Here is a 19,872-nt window from a genome sequence, read left to right as displayed (position 1 = left end):
ACTGAATACAGGTTGTTTCACGGATCACAACTCATTTACAATATAATAAATCAGACATCTAGTATTGCAAAATTAATTTATCTAGAAACCACCTACAAACAGGTAGATCTACTTGTTGTGAATATCCCACTACTTTATGGCAATATTTTCCACATTTCTAAACTTCACTGCAAGACTGAAAGATGTCCTCTGCTTACTCAGAGCAAGATGGAACTTTAGGAATTAATATGAGTAGAATATAGTTGAATACAGTATCAGTAAATACAAGAAAAATAACCCCCAAATATTCTCAGTCTGAAAGTAAGACCCAGGGAGTGAGGAGCAGGTAACAGCTGATGCTGACTCCCCCTCATAGTAAGTGTACCTGAAAGTGGAATCACATAAGTTAAGACAGTAACAGATTTTTGGTGCGGGTTGTTTGATATGTGAGGAATGATATTATGCGTGCTTGTTTTAAAATTGTGAAGAGTATTAGCAGAGCAGAATAATTAAAAAAGAAAAAAAAAAACCCAAATAATAATTCATGGTAAATATATCTCTAATTTTCCTCTCTTTTTTTTAGTGTTACCTGTTCCACATGTATGTGGGTGTAAGAGCTGGTGGTGGCATTGGAGATGAAATTGAGGATCCTGCTGGAGACCCTTATGAAATGTACCGCATTGTCTTTGATATCACTTTTTTCTTCTTTGTCATTGTTATCCTACTGGCCATTATTCAAGGTACCATCACTTACCTTAGTAGACACTGCTAAAAATTAATTCACCATTGAAAACCATATATATGTTTGAGGTAATTTAGCAGTATTGCTGTAAAGACTTATTTCTGAGTTTATAAAATCATTAATTCTGAAAGTAATAATTTTTTATATAATTTTATACATAATAGGCCTTTTTCCAAGTACTACACAGTCAAAGCACAAGCATTGTAAATTACGTGGGTTGCAGTGTTTATGAACACTTTTATCCAGCAAATATGAACCTTGTGCAGGATCACTGTTCTCCCATGCTAAGCATTTAAACTTGGGAAAGCCTTGCTGAAAGGACTCTTCCTTTTAGCCTGGAATCACCACAGCTGACTGGAGACTTTCCAATTGGAAAGAGAAATGACATGGAGAAAGTCACCATGGTCACACAGGCATTTTCTCCTTTCTCTGAAGGCTGTTTTGCAGCTGTAATTGCTTTGCAGTAATTGCTTTGAAGACCCCTCTTCAGTGATGGGCAGCATTCAGCACTCATTGCATAAACTCTTCTAAGGCTGTTAGGAAAAAAAATGCACTGTTTTGTGGCAACGAAAAAATGTAACACATCTATACTGAGAAAAAGTTACAAATGTCTCAGGCCCCAGAAAGAGCCAATTCTTCTCTTAAAATGTTGAAAGTGAAGGAGTAATGCTTCAAATGTGAAGCAGACTCACAAACTGTCCAAGGTGGGCTGTGGGAGCAGAGCTGTCTTTGTTGAACAAGACCTAGGATAGAAGAGTTTCATGAGAAGGAGAGTGAAAATGAATTTCATTCATGGGAACAAAAGAGATGAGCTTGTGTAAGGTTAGATGGACTATAATAAAGCACAAAAAAGCCTTTCCACTCTCAAGATTGTGCCTGTGTGTATAAGTACACCAAATTCTAGACACTGGAGGACTGACATTACTTGTAATACGAATATTGCTAAGTACTAAAATGTTGCTGCTTTTCTATTTGAAATAGGTCTGATTATTGATGCTTTTGGTGAATTAAGAGATCAGCAAGAACAAGTGAGGGAAGACATGGAGGTAGGGAGCACATTTCATTTTTCATTGCTCTTGCTCACTGAGATTTTCACCAATTGGTGTCTTTGGGTTAAAATTCATCTGTAACCACAACTTCTGCTTTCAGACCAAATGCTTTATTTGTGGAATCGGCAATGACTACTTTGACACAACCCCACACGGCTTTGAAACACATACTTTGCAAGAACATAACTTGGCAAACTATCTGTAAGTACATTTTACAATTGGAATTGTGATGAAGATGTAGTGTAATTTAGGTGCACACATTGCTGAAAATCCCAAGGCAGAATTCTACAAAACTGAAGAATACTTCCTCTCCTTTCTGCTCTCCCTCCTCTATTCCACACTGCTGATTACCTTTAAGGTGCTCACCTTACACATGAGCTATCTTAGTAGCATGAGACCAGAAGGCACATTAACTCATTCTGGAGGAGGAAAGCCAGATATGGGGAAGGATAAGGGACAGTTTAATAAGTTGCTTTAGTTTGGAAGTTTTGATTGTGCCTTCTTGGGGGGCTTGGTAATGCTGATGAGACCATAGAAAATGTGCTTCAATTTGACAAAAAGAAAAACACAAACCAAAACAAAGCAAATAAAGGCACTTGTAGAAAGTTCTTCAAAGATAAGCTCCAAAAGATATTAACTCTGTCCCTATAGTTCTTTAGTGACAGTGGAGCTTTTTGAAACCTTGATGCATTCAGGAGCTGTACATGTTTAGGCTATACCAAACTCCCAAGAGAGTGCTCTTCCACTTCCATTAGTAAATATAGAGCAGACCTAAGAGGATATTAAAAAGGTTATTCTTGTTGCATTAGTTACTCGTACAACAGAGATAATTAATTATACAAGCACTGTGCCCACAGAATGGAAGGAGAAGCTGGTGAAACCTTACAGCAGTCTGGCTTTGGAATATTGCATCTGAATTCTTTTTAATTAAAAAAAATCAATTGCTTAATGAGATGCAAATTTCTATTAATATCCATAGATTTACTAGTATGGAACATCCAAACTTTTCTTACTATATTGAATTGCTTAGCTTTTACATGGGAACCTCTAATTCACCATAAATTAAAAATGGCCATTTTCTTCATAAGAGACTATATAGTGAACATCTTTTTACCCAGGTTATCCTTTATTTAGACAACTGTTAAAATCAGCGTACTTTCCTTCCTTCACAATGAAAGCACATAACTAAGCCTAATTCCAAATTCACTACATCAAAACTGTCCAGCCATGAGTAGTATTACCTCTAAACACACCACAGTTTGTTCTCTACTGTCTTCCTTAGCTGAAGCTCTCAACATTTGACTGAGCACAGGTGTTGGGGAAGGATAGGTTCAGTCTATGAGCTGTATAGCAGCAGTGCTCAGAACCCCGGTGCAGCTCAGTGTTTATGACACCTTCACGCAGTAGCCATAGTAACTTCTTACAAGGTGAGATGTTGGAGCATATGTGCTCAGAATTTGGCATATGCCTAATTCAGGTATTGCTCCTCACACTGAAATGAAGGAAATGCTAAACTGCATTTTTCTACTTCTACAGATTTTTTATCTGTTAGTACTTTTACAGTGCTGACAAAGAGATATGCTTCAGGACAGAATTTTCTTCCTTAAAATAAGCACTTTAGATGCCTAGCAGTGTCATTGTTGGTTGGCATAATTTTCCTCACATACCCCAGACTAGAAAAGGTCAGGCAGAGATATTATGTTTCCTGCATTAATACCCACTTCATGTGCTTGTTTCAGGTTCTTCCTAATGTATCTAATAAACAAGGATGAAACTGAGCATACTGGCCAGGTGAGTAGAAAATAAAACTTATGAAAAACCATTAAGTTAATCTTTTAATATTTTTATCTTCTCAAGCCTTGTAGCTGTGTACCAGCAGGTGGAACTGATGTACCACTGAGAAGTGTGGATGATGCCACTCTTCCCAAGAGTCTACTGCCAGTGAAAGAAAAGAAGGGTTAAAACAAAAGGGAAGGGGGGTATGCTGCACTGTGGTATTTCACCCAGCAGTGAACGCTGTCAGAAATCTGCCAGTGGTAATCTTACTGTCATCTTATCCCTGAAAAGAAAATCTCAAATGCACCAGGTGTAGTTTATCCCCAAAAGGCTTAAGTAGTTAAGCTACTGTATTTATAGTCAAAATCTATCTATCTATATATGTGTAGATAGATAGGTATTTGGATGACCATATGTCTAGCATTGTTAGGCCTTAAAGGTAAATAAATAAGACAATTAGTAGAACTTAATTATATCTTCTCCCTAGTAAGAAGCTCTTAGGCAAACGCTACAGAAGTACCTTTGTTTTCCATTAAAAGCAAAACACATTTGCTTATATAAAAATTTATCAACTGGTTTGTTCTGATATAAATAGACTGATTAATTTATACTTAGGTATTTTACTAATAGAGCTTTAATTTCAGTAGTACTGAATTAAGAGAAGGATAAAACTTAAACATTACTGCGTTACAATATTTTGAGTTCCAGTGTCTTTACAGTTCTACTCCATGGTGGCAGGGACAATATATGGTTATTGTTAAAAGTTTATCTACAGCACTAACTGCACAGTGACTGGTCAGATAAATACTCTTTCTCATTTTCAGGAATCATTTGTGTGGAAGATGTACCAAGAAAGATGTTGGGATTTCTTCCCAGCAGGGGACTGCTTCCGAAAACAGTATGAAGATCAACTTGGCTAATATCACAAAAGAAATGATTTATTCATGAACTGCTAAGATTCAGTATACAAAAAAAAAAAAAAAAAAAAAAAAAAAAAAAAAAAAAAAAAAAGAATTTCTGTTCCTTTCATGGTGTAATTTTACGGCTTATATTTGCTTTAAATGTCTTCAAAGTTCAAGATACACATAAGATTTGACATTATTTCAGAAGTTTTTGTACCTACCACATATGAAACAGGTCTTTTGTTGGAATATTAATTAGCAAAAAATATGCCAGATTAACTTAAGCCTTCCAGTTCAAACATGGCCTAAAATTATAACTTTTTAACCACATCATTAACCTGGTGTTTGGCAGTACAGTTGAAAGGGCTAAAAAGGCATCTTAATTGCACATCTGACATTGAAGAACTTGAACATCAGAGACCGTACCTCAGAAAAAATAGTTCAACTAACTGTTGTCCAGATTTTCCCCACAGTATTTGCTAGTGAATGTATTAAGACACAGTTTGAAGAGCTTTAAGCAGTTAAAAAGAAATCATTTTCAAACACTTTGTCAACCTTGAAACATTAAAGTGCCTTAAAACCTCTGTAGACATAGCTATGCAAACTTTTTGTTAGTGTTCTAGATGAACAGACCCATTAACTGTATTGCTTTTCTGTCTTTCTGTATGAAATTGCACTTGAAGTCTGTTTATATACTACCTTCAATAACAGCTTATTAGATGCTGCTGTTAAAAGACATACACTGTATCAAAATGAACACAATTTAAATCTTAGGCCAAAATAAAACAATGCTCTATGGTCACCTGCAAGTAGAAGTTGCTAGGATTATGCTTTTTTTTTCCTTCAAATAAAAAGTGCCCATTGCAATAAAGTATTACAAACCAAATACAACTGTTTCTATTGTCTTTCCCATTTTTCCACAATATGGAATTTTGTGACAATGGTAATTAACACACATATATTCATTGTTCATCCACAGCTTTATTTTAAGGACTATATAGAGCAAGTATAAGCTGAAATAACTGTTCTCTTTCTGCACTGTAGCCTGCTTCTCTAGCAAAGAAAACTCTAACTTCATCACAAATTTTAGACCTCTCCAATAATATCATTAGTCTTCAACAATTTTCAATCACATCTAAATTAATTTTGTTTGCACAAAAATTTAAGTGCCAGCAAAGAAAAACAGGCATTTGGCATACAGAGAAAGGAAATAACAAGATAAAGAAAGATTCAAGTTTCTGCGTAATGTTTGCTATATTAAATTATTCATAGGAGGAAGTTTGAACTTCAGGCAATCATGCTGTCCAGCCAATCTTCAAGCTCTTCTTCAGTAACATCTTTAGATGCACTTTGCTGCTGCTGTGATGATGTGCTCTTCTCTTCGGGTAAATCTCCTTTTAAAGGCTCTAGAGAAGTGAAAACAAAAAGACTGAAAATCTGGAAACAATTCCATACTACCTCTGTCCTGCATAATTTTTATATTTAATTTTAATGCACAACTGACTGTATTTCAACACAATCTCACCTTCTTGAAGAACAGCAAGTCATGTTCCAAAAACAGGTTCCATGCTAAACTTCATTTTGTGAAATTAATGCTAGTAAAGTTTGACAGTAGCATTTAGAAGAAGCCATCAGAACTAGCTATCAATTCTTCTGTACACTATTAGCACAGTGAACTAAAGGGTGATGAAGTTACATGAATACTTTCTCTCCCTTGCAGTAAAATTCCCTAGCGGTGCATTTTTTTCAAATTTAAATTTTTGCTTAATTATAAGCCCAATGTTGTGTTGCAGAACAATTACACTTAATGTTTAAAGTGAACTGACAACAGTGAAACTTCAGGTTAGTGAGGAGTTAAAACTGAAAATGAACACAGCCCCAGATAAACGCAGTGTGACAAGAGATGATGATAGAAGTACTGTTCACTGGCTAATCAAAAATTCAAAAACATCACCAAAACAGAGAGCAATGGAAATTAAATAAGGTCATGCTGGGGAGAAAACTTACCATTTTCCTTACAATCAATTTGCAAATCTTTCTCGGTTGATACACTGCAGGATAATGTACCTGACACAGGTCTGTTTTCTGTATTAATGGGAGCCTCCAAATTCAGGAGAAGATCTAGTTCTTCATCCAAATGGTCAGTGTCTTGATTTGATAGTGGATGGACTTTTTGAAATGATTCTCTTGCATTTGCCCTAGAGCCACTTTTATTCCCAGGTTCTGATGGAGGAACAGAATTCCCAACAGGATCAGGGACCAACCCAGTTTCATTTTGAGCCAGAGACTGTCGAAACAGCTGCTCTCTCTTCTTCCCATGTTCAAAAATTTTAGATTTCATCTGTGGGATCTCTAGAGGTGTGGATGCCTAGGAGTACAAGAAAGACTTGAGTCTTTAAAATTATTATCTATTATAACTATTCGGTCTAATTAGGATTGTAATTCATACTTGCTATATTTGATCACTTAAGAAGGTACAGGAATTTTGAGGAGAATCGAATTCAGAAGTAAACTGAAGTTATCTTGATACTTTTACAAAAGCAAATGCAAAATACAAGCTCCTTTTATCCCCTATTACAGAATATGAGATTGTATGCTAACACTAATACTGACAGAATCATAGAATGGTTTGGTTTGGAAAGGACCTTAAAGATTACCTGTTCCAAGCTGCCTGCCATGGGCTGGGAACTTTCCACTAATCCAGGTTGCTCAAAGCCTCATCCTACCTGACACTGAACACTTCCAGGGATAGGGAGTCCATAGTTTCTCTAGGAAAGCTGTTCCAGCACCTCACCACTCTCACAGTCAAGAACTTAGTGAAATCTAACCTAAACCAACCCTACTTCAGGGGGTTGTTAGTCTTAATCCTTCTGTAAGGGCCATACTCCTCCTTGCCTGGACAAATGGATCCTTTTAAGAATTTTGTTTTTATATTTAAGTCTCACTGGCTCTTTTCCCTTACATTGGTATTTTCTTTTTCACAGTTTGAAGGAACACTTTACTAATATTGTTGCTATCCCACCACTGGAGAATAAATGACATTTTCTTCACCTGTGCAATTGACAGTTTTACTTACAGGGATTGATTTATGGAAAAAATATGTATGTTGATATTAGCTAAGTAGAAGATTAAATCAAAACTAGTATAATTAGCAGGAAGAATGTGAAAGGACTTAGAAAATTTTAGTGCAAATTTTTCACAGCTCCTAACAAGTGACGCAAACAAAAAACAAAGCAATCATTCCATGTCAAACACGCTGATACCTGATTTCAAGTCTAATGTGCTGCCCATCCAGACATTTTGTTTAAGGCCAAATAAGCACACAAAATGTGTCAATAGAGGGGTATCCTGCATTGCATGCCACTTGACACACCAGTCTAAATAAATGCATTTACTTGTACAATACATTCTACTTCTGTTTGAAGACTAATCATTCTTGCACACGTTATTTCTCCTAAAATATTTTCATTTTCTTGTGAAATATCACAGCATTACCTGCACAAGGTCAGCAGCTACATTCAGCCTCAGATGTAGAGGCAATTCCTGAAGGGCCTGGACCAAAGACTGGCAGTCAACAGAAAGTGCAGAGAACTGAAACACAATTCAACACACAGCACACATGTGAAAGATACCAAAACAACCAACCAACAAAACCCCTCATAATTTTAATGTATTACATTCCCCTGTCACATACATTCAAGAAATTTAATGAAACACACAATTTAATAGTTTAAAATACACTTTTATGAAGCAGCTTGGCTAAATAGTAATATATAAACACCTAAAATGCAAATAATCACTTAGGGCTAAAAAACAAGGTATAAAATGAATGCTCCTTCGACAACACCTTGAAATTCCAAAGTAGGAAATAGTTCAGGAAGCTGAGACTGGCATTAGAAGCTTTTCCAACTGAAACATCTTTTGAACTGTGAAGCTTTCATGCAGTGCGAAATGCCATTCTCTAAAGAGTTGCTACTATTTCCTACGCAATCATCCTGTATAACTCCTGTGTAGCTAAATTTAATGCCTCAATAGAGGCCTTTTCATACGTCCCCAAATGTTTTGATACTTCCAAAAGCAACAAAGTATACTGTAATAAACACTTCTAAAATAACACTCTGTTAAAGGAGAACTTATTACTGTGACAGGTATTGAAGTTACTTTTTCTCTTGACCCTTTTTTTAAAAACAAAATTACACAAAATGGACCAGCAATACTTGTGGTTTCTACAAAACAGACCAGATCTAAATAGTTATAAAACAGATTTCAAGCTCAGAGTACAGCAGAACATTCTAAGCACATTCACCATGGGTAAACTGGCAACGATAAATCTGATATCCATCACATATTTTAAAATCTGACAGCAAAATGCTTAAGTTCAGTCTATACTCTCAGTCTATATTTTCATGGAAGTAGAGAAGTTGCTTCCAAATCTAACTTGGAGGGACAAAAATTTGTCCCTCTCAATATGATGTAGACTGGCACAGACATTTAGAAGTCCAAATACTCACAAATTAGGAGAGTTTTGTGACATATCATAAGAGATTTGTTAAAGAAATTCATACTGCTTCCAAAAGCCAGTCAGTGCCTTTTAACAGGCTTTTAACACCTGCACATGAAGCAAAAATGAACATCAAAGGCAGTGTGTTCTGACAGGTTATTTACAAAATCAAAATAAATTTAAAAAAAAGAAACAATGCAGTTGATTTAATAGTTTCTAGTATCCAAATTCAGGTTCTAGTATCCAGAAATGAGAATAAAAGGATTTAAAAAAATCTGGTATAAGAGTTTTTCTTCTGTACTAAGCACTTTATTTTACAATGGATTAGTGATCACCATTAAAGATGATTCACTGGTGCAAGTAACCTCACAAAGTCTTCAGCAAATAATTCTTGTTGCCCAGCAATGAACTAGATGTTCAGAAAATTCAGTTATTTTGACAGATTTTAAGGATCAAATGTAGCTTCTGCACAGCTGCAAAAGAGAAGGAAATTGTATGAATCTGTTAACACAAAAAATTCTAAAGAGTAATAATTGAGTAACAAATACTGCATTTTGGAAGAGCTATGTATACTTGCAAAATTTAACATGAATGATCACTGCAAATGAAGATAAAAAGTGGAGATAGAAAAGAGGAAAAAATGTTGAGGATAGAGGAAAAGAGGAATTTTGAGAAATAACAACAGAAGAAGGTTATCTAAGTAGAGACTTCTCTAAAAGTGGTGTTCTACAAAAAGCAAAGGGATCAAAGCACTATTTAATGAATTGTGAACACTTCATGGCACATAGTGTTATTTGCTCAAAAAACCAGTAGAGCATACTTTGCTGCCGGAATTGCCATTTTTTACTGAAAAATCCAAATAACTAACTTGCTTTTTCAAGTGCACACCATGATATATTTTTATTGCATTTTATCAATATGCAATGGAGCAAATGCAAATCTACTTTTCTGTGAAAATGAAAGACAATATTCATATAAACTTAAATTTTCTTATTGTTGATTCCACTGTGACATTTCCTTTCCACATTTGAAACTAGTGCTTTGCTATTGCTTTCTACAAAAGATAAAGAATGAGAAATATCTAATAATTCTGCAACTAATTTTATGTCTTTCCTGTTTTATTCTGTTTCCCCATAAGCAATTTATTTCAATTTAAAATTCTCTTATCCTGTACTTAATGTGTAGACAGGCGAGGAACTAGAAACAGGTGAGTTAAGAGGCAAAGGCCAGCAATTTGGCAAATGGGATCTAGGATGAAAATTAGACTTGGATCTGGCTTTCAGGGAAAAGAAAGATGGGTCAGAAACAAAAAGAAGATACCAGGCTGAAGATCAGAGACAACGTGAAAAATTAGATAATGCTATGAAACCATCTGGGACAGGATTCTGGATTAAAATAAGAAAGGAAGGGTAATAGTGACAACATGCAGCTTTAGTCTGCTCACAGTGGCTTTAGCCATTCTGGAATTAATTACTGTGTTCTAATCACCTAAATACAATAATAAAAAGCCTCTGAGGAAATTATGAAGAAATTAATATTTGGGATACTGACACCATCCTGCACACTAGGAATGGAAGAACCGATAAGAATAAACAGTCACTGAAAGCCTGTGTTCCACTGAAGAAACGGGTGATGGTTTAGACAAATGGTGCGCTTGGCTTTATCTCCTTACTTTAATTTGACTTTGCAACACTAAAGTACCTTTAAATACCACTTCCCGGGGAATAATTATTGTAATATTTTAGAAAATAAATAGCAAATCTTTAAAATTTGAATAGATGTGGATGCTACAAGAAACACCCAAGCAGAGTTTCATAGCAATTTTAAGAAAAGCCTGAAAGACAAAAGCATAGATTTTGCAAAAATTTAGGTGACTTAGATGAGGAAGACAGCTGCAGAGCTTAGGACACTTTAAGGTATCCTGATAGAGAAAACAGGAGACTTCTATTGCTGCGCTCCTTTTTATTGAAGCATAAAGGATTCATATACAAAAAATCTAGTTGGTGCCCTAATTATTTAGGGCATGAAGTTTCAATCAGATATGAACTGTTAATGTGAAGGACCTAGAATATAGTCTAATATATAGATATACTCCCACAGCTTTTGTTATAGTGATTTTATTATACAATTTTCTCTTGAATACAGCTGAAAAAGGAAGGCTGAATTCCTATGTCAGTAAAGCAAAGAGACAGTCGCTTATTTTCTCTTCACTGGAGGGCTTTCTTGTTCTTTCATCTCAACATTACTTAAAAATTGAGCCCGTGGCTTTGATCAGTTTCAGCAGAAACAAAAGGACAAGGCCCAAGGACAAGAGCCTCCAGCATTAGAAAGAAGCTGGTAAAAATATACAGAATAAAGAGTGCTATTACTGTATTAACAATTTGTTGCTGAAGGCACAACTGCCTAAATATTCTGTTCCAGGTGATCATCTATATAAAATCATTTGAATGACAATTCTGTTACCTGCTGATGACATATACTTTCTTTATCCCATTCTTTCTCGTCAGCAAATCGAAACTGTGTAAAGGAATCTCCTACGGAAAAGAAAAAAAAATATTTATTTTAAAAAGAATAAGAAGTTTTCTCTGAAGTTCTCAACCCTAAAGATATACATTCAAGAAATAAATCTCAATTCTTCAAAAATTTACATTTAATATTAATGCTGCTTGAATTCACAATATTAAACTTTATGCCAAACTTCTATAGGACTTCCAACAGTTTATTTCAAAACAGTACTATAAAGGGGCAACAAATACAAAACTGAATGATGAGGTGTTAGGTGCCATGCCAGATGCAAGATTTTCATTCAGAAGTCCAATTCAGCCAACATACCAGGAATACACACAGTATTCACAGACCAATTTCTTATGAACAGCTTTGAAAGTTCTGTAGACAGACTTTCTCTTACCAACATGCAAATATTTCTAAAAATAGATTATAAATATATTTTTAAATCACTTGGTACAAGGCAAGTAGACTTCCTGTTGTCTGGTAGCTATAGTCTCTCCCTTGAACTATTCCCTCCTCCAGCACATCATAAAAAAAGGCACTGAACCCCAAATTCCAATTCATATGCAAAAAGACTGAATTCAAAGAAACCCTTACATACTACTAATTAAGTTAAATACCTAATTACAAGATCTTCTAACCTACCACGTTCCTTCATGCCAGTAGAAACTTTTTCTTACTATAAGGGATAGTGAATTACCATTTTGCTTGAAATGCAGTATTCTTATTGTAGCCCCATTCTATGTTACAAAAGACAGACCTACAAATGTATTTACTGAAAAAAACATACAAGAACCCCAGTAACTCAAAAAAATCAGTAAGGTCTGTGACAGAGGAAACATAAAAGATTAGGGTTGCAAGATGATGGTCAAAGGTACAGAGTAAGAGAAAGCTAAGATGCTTCTTAGACTGCAATTTAAGATAAATAACATTTTCAGGAGTTCTATTAGAAAAAAAAGCCATGAAGAATTATTATGTGAAGGAGATGAAATTTGATCCCAAGAATTAGATAGCTACTATGTTGGTCATGGGTCTGGAGAATCTCCCATTTGACAAAAGGCTGAGTGAGGTGGGCCTGCTCAGTCTCAAAAAGAGATGACTGAAAGGGGACCCCATCACTGTCTGTAGATATCTGAAGGGAGGGTGTCAAGAGGCTCTCCTTGGTGGTGCCAAGCAATAGGACAAGAGGCAATGGGTAGAACTGAGGCACAGGCAGTTACACTAAAACATGAGGGAGAACTTCTTGACTGTGACCACTGGAACAGGTTGTTCAGAGAGGTTGAAGAGTCTCCCTCACTGGATTTATTCAAAAACCATCTGGACACAATCCTGTGCCATTTGCTCTGAGATGGCCCTGCTTGAGCAGGGAGGTTGAGCCAGATGACCCACTGTGGTCCCTTCCAACCTGACCCATTCTGTGATCACCTGTAAGTTATTGTGATTTATTTAAGCAATTGAATGAGAAGCAACAGCTCTCTATAAAAGAGAATGAATGCCCTAGAGGAAGTTTTCAATAGCTTTACCAACAATTGATCATCTAGCTTTCACATGGCTCTTGACACCCTGTCATTCATACCTTTGACAATTCCTGAATCATGCCTTGCAGACAAACTCTGAACATATAATTTGCCTTCCCCAAAATGGCTTCTTTTACATTGTCTGCCTGTCCCAAAAGGTAGCAGAGTGCAACCTTTCAGCAGTTTTACTCAACAGTGCAAGAATCATCTGGCTTCTGTTTTGCAAACCAAATGAATAAGTAGCAAAACTGCAGAGTAACTGGCATATTTATTTCCCAAATAATGAGAAACGAGAGATCTAATCATCCTTCAGGTGGAATTTAAAATTTACTGGCTGTGAATTTTCAAAATTTTTAGTATCTACAGTGCATTTCTAGTTCATTGCATTTCATGTATGGTCATTGGGTATGTAAATAGAGTCATATAGTAGTAACACTGAGTACCTGCCACATCCACTATCTTCATTTTCAGAACCATTACAGCAAGGAAGTGACCTTCTCAGCTGAATATCTGTAGAGATATTTAAGGCCATTACCACGTCCAGCTTAAATATGCATTTCTCTGTTTTCAGTTGTTTTATCCAATACAGCTCAGCAGTATTGTGCTGATATACAACCTTGTTTGATCAGCTATGTTTTGGTTTTCATGCGGTGTCTCCAGAGATAACTGTTTTGAAAACAGCCGTTATCAAACAGTACAAGTGCCAATAATTAAAAATAAGCACTGAAATTACCAATTAGATATCTAATAAGGTTGCTAATCTTACAAATGTTCAGTTCATACAATACTAACACCAGGTTCCATGCTTTTTCTAGGGATGCTCAGCAGTGTGGAAAAATAAGACACTGTATCCTTATACATCTATCTGCAGATGCCAACACTTAATTTAAGCACTCACAGTTGTCTCACTACTGACGAAGGCACCTCCCTCTTCATTGCACAAGAGAAAATAAATGCCTCTGTTTCAAAATATCTAGAGTACTGCTAATACACAGTAACTAATTCTGAAAACCAAAGAAATAAAAATATTAGTCTCTTGATTTTATGAAAATATGCAAATTAATGTTTTAACAGGTCATATTTAAAGGCTCTATTTAGTTACATTTGCAAAGAAGTCCTACCAAAACCAAAATGCTCCTCAAAGTCTTTTTACTACTAGAACGAAGGCACAGGTATTTTCTTCCAATATCCCAAAAACGGTTCTAGTTATTGTTCACACTGCATCAAGAGAAAATAGGTTTCTTTACTCTTATAAAAGAGTAAAATTAAACTAAAGGATAAGTTATATGCTTTCAGTGTCTGAGAATGATCAGATGTAAACTAGCTAAATTAATCTACTCCATCTTGATCAAGAACTGGTTTATGATTGTCCACCCTCACAAAGTTGGTAACCACAGATCCTCAGTTTGACATTGTATTGCTGAATTAAAGAGTAGGACTTAAATTGTAGTTTTATCAGGCTCTTTAAGGAAGTTAACAAAGCACGCCTTTCAAATAGAAAAGCATAACTACAATTCACAGTAGCATATTTAATGCAAATTAGGTCAATGAGAATGTTAGTCTAACAAATTATCTTTTCACAAGTTCCTTTACCCTGAAAATAATCTCCTTTTATGCCATGAATAGTAATTAAACCACTTGCAATAACTCTTGAGTTCCTTCCAACACAAAAATTACTTTTCTTCTTCAGAATAATTTTTGTTACCTACAAGTATCATTTGGCCTTCAAATACAGGGCAGCTGAAAATAATGCATTCAAATAAACCTTACACACGGTCTTTGGCAACAGTCATGATAAGCCAATATTAAACAATATTGTTTATTGTTTTAAAATGTGAAATTATTATGAAAATGGCAGAACTAAACCACCATGCTTTTCTACCACTGAAATATATCATGAAGCTCAATCAATGTATTTAAATAAAAGGTATCTTTCATTTTTTTATCTCAATTATCTTTTCCTACAAGTATTCATTGAATAGCAGAATCAAAACATATCTTACCTGTAATCTATAATAAATATTTTCTCATTTGTGAAATTAAAAGTCTAAAAATGTAAAAAATGGAAGAAAACCAGTTTTCAGCAAGAAAATTTCTATCAGTGGAATGATTTGTTAATTTAAAACTATCAATCACATAAAACATTATTGAAGAAAAATACTATGTAGTCTTAGAGATTAAACTGGAGGATGAGAATAGCAAGGAATTAACATGGTCCTTCTAAGATTGCCATAGCTGTAAAGAAGTGCTGCAAGTGTAAATATAATTCTCTAAACCCAGTTTTATTAATAATCTCTCATTTAGCCCTCTTTGGGTACAAAAAGGTGCTGTAAGGTTTCACCAGTCTTCTCCTCCTCAGGCTGAAATCCCCCAACTCTTTCAGCTTATCTCCATAGGATACTAATAGTAAGGGTATTTGTAGCCTGCACTGCAGACTCTAAAGGATATTTGTATCCCAATTCAAAGAGAACAATATTCTAAATTGTTTCCCTGGCACAACTGTGCAGCACTACATTTCAAAATAAAAACATCTGACCAAACAGCAGGATTATCTGACTAAGGCTAAATGATATCTTCAAAATTTAAAACGTGTCACAGAGAAAGGAGTGAGAAGGAAGGATCTTTGGAAACCTTTGGAAAGTGCTGGTTCTGGAACAAAGAGTGTTCTGTTCAGGAAGAACAGAACCAATTTAATGCATAAAGGAACTGCAGCCTCTTGAAATCGAAGACCAATACCAATTTTTTCAAATGAGAAGTGAGGTGAAGCCAACAAATGCCAAAATACACAATGGTTAAAAAAACAAAAACAAAAACAAAAAAAAACCCCAACCAACCAAACCAAACAAACAAACAAACAAACCCAACAAAACAAAACAACCACAAAACCACACACACAAAAATCCCCCAGAAAACACATCTTCTTACTAAAAACTAAAGCAGAAGCTAAGAAGAGTCAGGAAAACCAAACAAATAAAATTATACTCAAAGAGGTTCAGAAAAACAAACACTGGTACACTTGCTTCTTTATGAATTCCAGGTGACTAAGACCTAAGACAGAAGGAACAGGAATGCCTTTTAGCCTTTAAAGCTTTAAAGAGCTAAATGACAGCTCAAGGATACTGGGAACTGTGAAAGGGAAACTGGGGAAGACAATGCAATACCAGCTCAGTGTGTTTGGTGGAGAAAGTAGGAACTATCAAAAATTTAATGCCTATGCAGATAAATATGGTATTTTGTGGAAGAATCAACATGGCATGTGAAGTTCTGCTGCATGATCTAAGAAAACTTCCTGAAAGAAGCAAAGTATCAAGCACACAAGCAGGATCTAGTTCATATAATTTACATGCACTTCCAAAAGCTCTCACTGACATCCCACTCCCTTTCCCACCCAAGACTTCAGAGCAGCAAAAAGAAGAGGAGGTTCTGTATGAATAAATAATTACCTTAAAGTAGGAAGAAAAGAGTAAATTGTCAATTTTCACATTAAAAGAAACAACCTGTGCAATTCTCTAGGGTTCCAGCTGTTTAATATCCTCCCCCAATTAAAACAGAAGAGAAGAAAAAAGGAGAAAATGAAGTAACAAAATTTGCTGGTGATACCACGTGTTAGTGCAGATGAAGGTAGGCTGTGAAGAATGACATAAGAACTCCATAAGATTGAGAAAGCAGATTTTAAAATGGCAAATGAAACTCAATACTAAAAATGCAAAATGCAGCAATTCTCAAAGAAAGTTTAGAGCCAACCAACACCATTCCAAATCAAAATCAGTGCTACACAGTGTGCAAAAGCAGCAGTCTCTGGGGAATTCTTAAAAAGGCAGGAGTGAACAACACACAGAACATCATTACACCACTATCATGTATTACCTTGAATACTGTGCAGTCTTGGTTTCCCAAGCCCAGTCTCAAAATAGGTAACAACATTAGAAAAAGCATAGAACACATTCTGGACCAGAAGCAATTTAGTGCCTTAAGCCAAAGGAGAGGAACCAAGGGAACATGAAAGAGATCCAAAAACAGGAAAGGCATAAAAAGGGCAGATGGGGACTAACTGCTCATTGTCACTTCTCACCTAGAGGCAGCAAATGAACCTGCAGGTAACTGACTCAAAACAAATAAAATGTGGCAAATCTTTAAAACTTGAAGCTGGGTTCATGTGGGACTCCATGCCACCAGATGGTGCAGACAGCACAACATGCAAGGAGGGATACAGGATTACTGTTTCTAAACACAAAGACTGCATGTCTGGCTCAGCAAGTCTCTCAGACATGAACTATTGCAGGTCAAGATAGTATGTAGGACAGTAGTTTATAATATAGTACATTGAGATACTTTAGCTCAGGTGTCTCCAGACAGACCTTGGGTCTGCTATAGTAGAACCAAACCTAAACTAAAGCAAATAGCTAGGGGTTTTTTTAACTTTAAAGCTCTACCCTTCTCTTAATTTGCTATTTTTCTATAAGAAAAATAAGGAGGAAAAGTAGGCAATCCACAACTTTATTTTTAGTTTGTAGCTAAGTGTTCAAGTCAATGCACATTTGCGTTTTCTATCTTCTTCCATATTTCCTTAAATTTATCACTATTTTTTATATGTAACTTTTTATTCATTACTTCATGACTATAGCTTTTGGAATGCTGCAAAAATGTAAAATAGTAAACTAAAATGCATTGAACTAAAAAGTATATTCAAAATTTCTCTCAACTACAGCAGCCTGGTGTTGTATTTTATTTGCTTTTGTTCTGGTTTGTTAAGGCTTTTTCCTTTCTGTGATGTAATCATTAAGAGTTTGTACCCTCCCCTTTGTAAGTCAATCCTTCCTAATCACCTCCCCTGATCCTGAAAGTGCGATGCCAGTCCTCTTACCCTCTCCCTGATCCCTTGTCCGTCACTTGGTGTATCCTTCCCTTATTCTAGAAGGCTCTAAGAAGGGCATTGAGTGACAGGCTGGAAAGCAGGGTCCCTTCGCCAATCTACCCTCAATGGTTATCCTCAGTGTCTGCTATGTACCCTGTTCCCTCCCCAGCCTTTCCCCATTGACTGATGAGTGGTTCACCCCCTAGTGCCCTCCTCTCTGTAAAAGGGGCTGTGGGCTCCGAGTCGATGCCTCTGCACAGTCTGTACCCTCTGGGTCTAGGGGCTCTCTGGAGACACCAATAAAGACCTGGACTGACACCACTGTGCAGAGCCCTCTTCCAGCCTTTGCCTTCTCCTCCTGACAGCCTTCCTGTGCACGGGGTGCTGCCTGCAGCACTGAGGAGTGTCCCCAGCTGACCGCTGTGCCTAGGGCTAGCCGGGGTCCTGACCAGGATGATTGGGAGGAACAGTCTCAGCCTCGTTATTCATAAGCACCAATCCCATCTCTTCCAGTATTCACTTTTTTACTGAATAAACAATAAAATTATATTTAAGGTTAAAGTTACTGATTTCCCCATAGGTAAGCTTAAACTTTTCATTAAGTTTAAGCTAGTCACCTTAAATATTTACATTTTTCCTGATGCTTTATGACATTTTCTAGTGTCATTTTTTTTCAGGCCACTAATTTATAACATACTTAGTGATTTTTAAATGTCACTGCAGCCAGCTTGCAATATTAGACAAAGTATATAAATCCACTGAGCACATTGCTTTTGTAGCAGTATCATTCCAGTAGGCTGGGGAAAAAAAAAGGGAAAACATTGCCGCAAAACTTAACAATAAAAATGAAACTTAATTACTGCATAAATACACAAGATCCATGAAATTTGTGATTCTTCCTAGGGGTAGGGACAGAAACTCCTTTGGGTAAAAGGGAGAAAACTCATATTTTGATAAGCCTGGATCCGACAGAGGAAAAAGTAGCTTAATGGGAGAGTTTGTGATCCACACAGATTGACAGTTTAAGGGAACTAATGATCTGGCCCTTTGTGAAGACCCTGTTTTCTCCAACACCATATAAGCAACCCTCACTCCAGGCACATGTCCATATCAGGAAGCAAAGCGGAAATTCAGCACTGGAAGAAAAGAAGAAACGGCAAGGTTCCCACCCACAAAGAAAGGTTTGCATAATGTCAAACTGCAGAACTCAAAAGAGGAATCCATTTGCATTTGCTGGCATAAGGTGCTCTTATATTCTGGCATGTGAGAAGAAACACCATGAAAAGAAAAGAATCCAGGAGGAACCACATTCAATCAGAATGAAAGACAGCCATCCCAAAAGATCCCTGGTTTGCCCTGCCCATTTACAGGAACCACTTCCTGTAAAGTGGCAGCGATAGAGAACGGGCACTGCAGGATGAAGAAGAGGGGAGAGGGATGCTCTCCTGTGCATTCTAGTAAGCAAAATTACTGCCTTGAGACCTTGGGACAGACAGTACCTCTAAGCTCACACAATCACTTTAAAAGCAAAGTGACAGCTTGGGTGAACAGTTTAGTTTTATACTGAAGTGAGGTTCAAGCTGAAACAGCACCCTTCATTGAGACTTTCGGCTGTACAGCTTGCAAATAATTCATCATTCTATCCTGCTAAGGCTTGATATTTTCAGTAGCTAAAAAATAAAATAATGGATAACAAATGGATAACAAAACTTCTGCTGTTCATTAGGGAGATTTCAATTTTTTCTAAAGTTCACACCAAGACCAATTTTACAGTGCTTCCAAATCCAAAGTTTAAGTAAAATCGGTGTTTAAAAAACACAATAAAACTACTACTGTTGTTTAGATACCTCATGTCATGCTAGCTACCAGAAAGAACAACAGAAACTGCATGTTACTAGCTTTTGCTGAGTTGCAGAATGGCATTCGGGCCTAGGTTCTTTGCCTTGTCTATTAAGAAACAGTTTCTCCCACTGATTCTTTATTAGGATTATTGTCCATTGTACCTCCTGTGTAAACAGTGCACACAAACATATTGCTGCATCA

At 36.2% G+C, this 19,872-nt stretch overlaps 2 protein-coding genes across 3 annotated transcripts in view; one reads left to right on the top strand and one right to left on the bottom strand.

The window, feature by feature from the left end:
* RYR3 (ryanodine receptor 3) overlaps positions 1-4,560 on the top strand; it is a 189,194-nt gene extending 184,634 nt beyond the window's left edge. Inside the window, exons 100-104 of the mRNA XM_063398804.1 lie at positions 563-719; positions 1,703-1,767; positions 1,871-1,971; positions 3,510-3,561; positions 4,371-4,560. Coding sequence (XP_063254874.1) covers positions 563-719; positions 1,703-1,767; positions 1,871-1,971; positions 3,510-3,561; positions 4,371-4,466 — 471 coding nt within the window. The 3' untranslated portion in view covers positions 4,467-4,560. The remainder of the gene's footprint in view (positions 1-562; positions 720-1,702; positions 1,768-1,870; positions 1,972-3,509; positions 3,562-4,370) is intronic.
* Positions 4,561-5,409: 849 nt separating this feature from the next.
* The window catches only part of AVEN (apoptosis and caspase activation inhibitor), an 88,137-nt gene continuing 73,674 nt past the window's right edge, over positions 5,410-19,872 (bottom strand). For both annotated transcript variants that reach the window (XM_063398805.1, XM_063398806.1), the window contains exons 3-6: positions 11,413-11,483; positions 7,944-8,039; positions 6,456-6,816; positions 5,410-5,854 (exon numbers count right to left, since the gene is read on the bottom strand). In XM_063398805.1, the coding sequence (XP_063254875.1) occupies positions 5,736-5,854; positions 6,456-6,816; positions 7,944-8,039; positions 11,413-11,483 (647 nt within the window). In that variant the 3' untranslated portion in view covers positions 5,410-5,735. The remainder of the gene's footprint in view (positions 5,855-6,455; positions 6,817-7,943; positions 8,040-11,412; positions 11,484-19,872) is intronic.

This window comes from Prinia subflava, chromosome 5 (genome assembly GCF_021018805.1).
Source record: "Prinia subflava isolate CZ2003 ecotype Zambia chromosome 5, Cam_Psub_1.2, whole genome shotgun sequence".
Taxonomy (NCBI): Eukaryota; Metazoa; Chordata; class Aves; order Passeriformes; family Cisticolidae; genus Prinia; species Prinia subflava.
The sequence above is the reverse complement of the archived record's forward strand: the minus strand, read 5'-3'. Positions and strand labels throughout refer to the sequence as shown.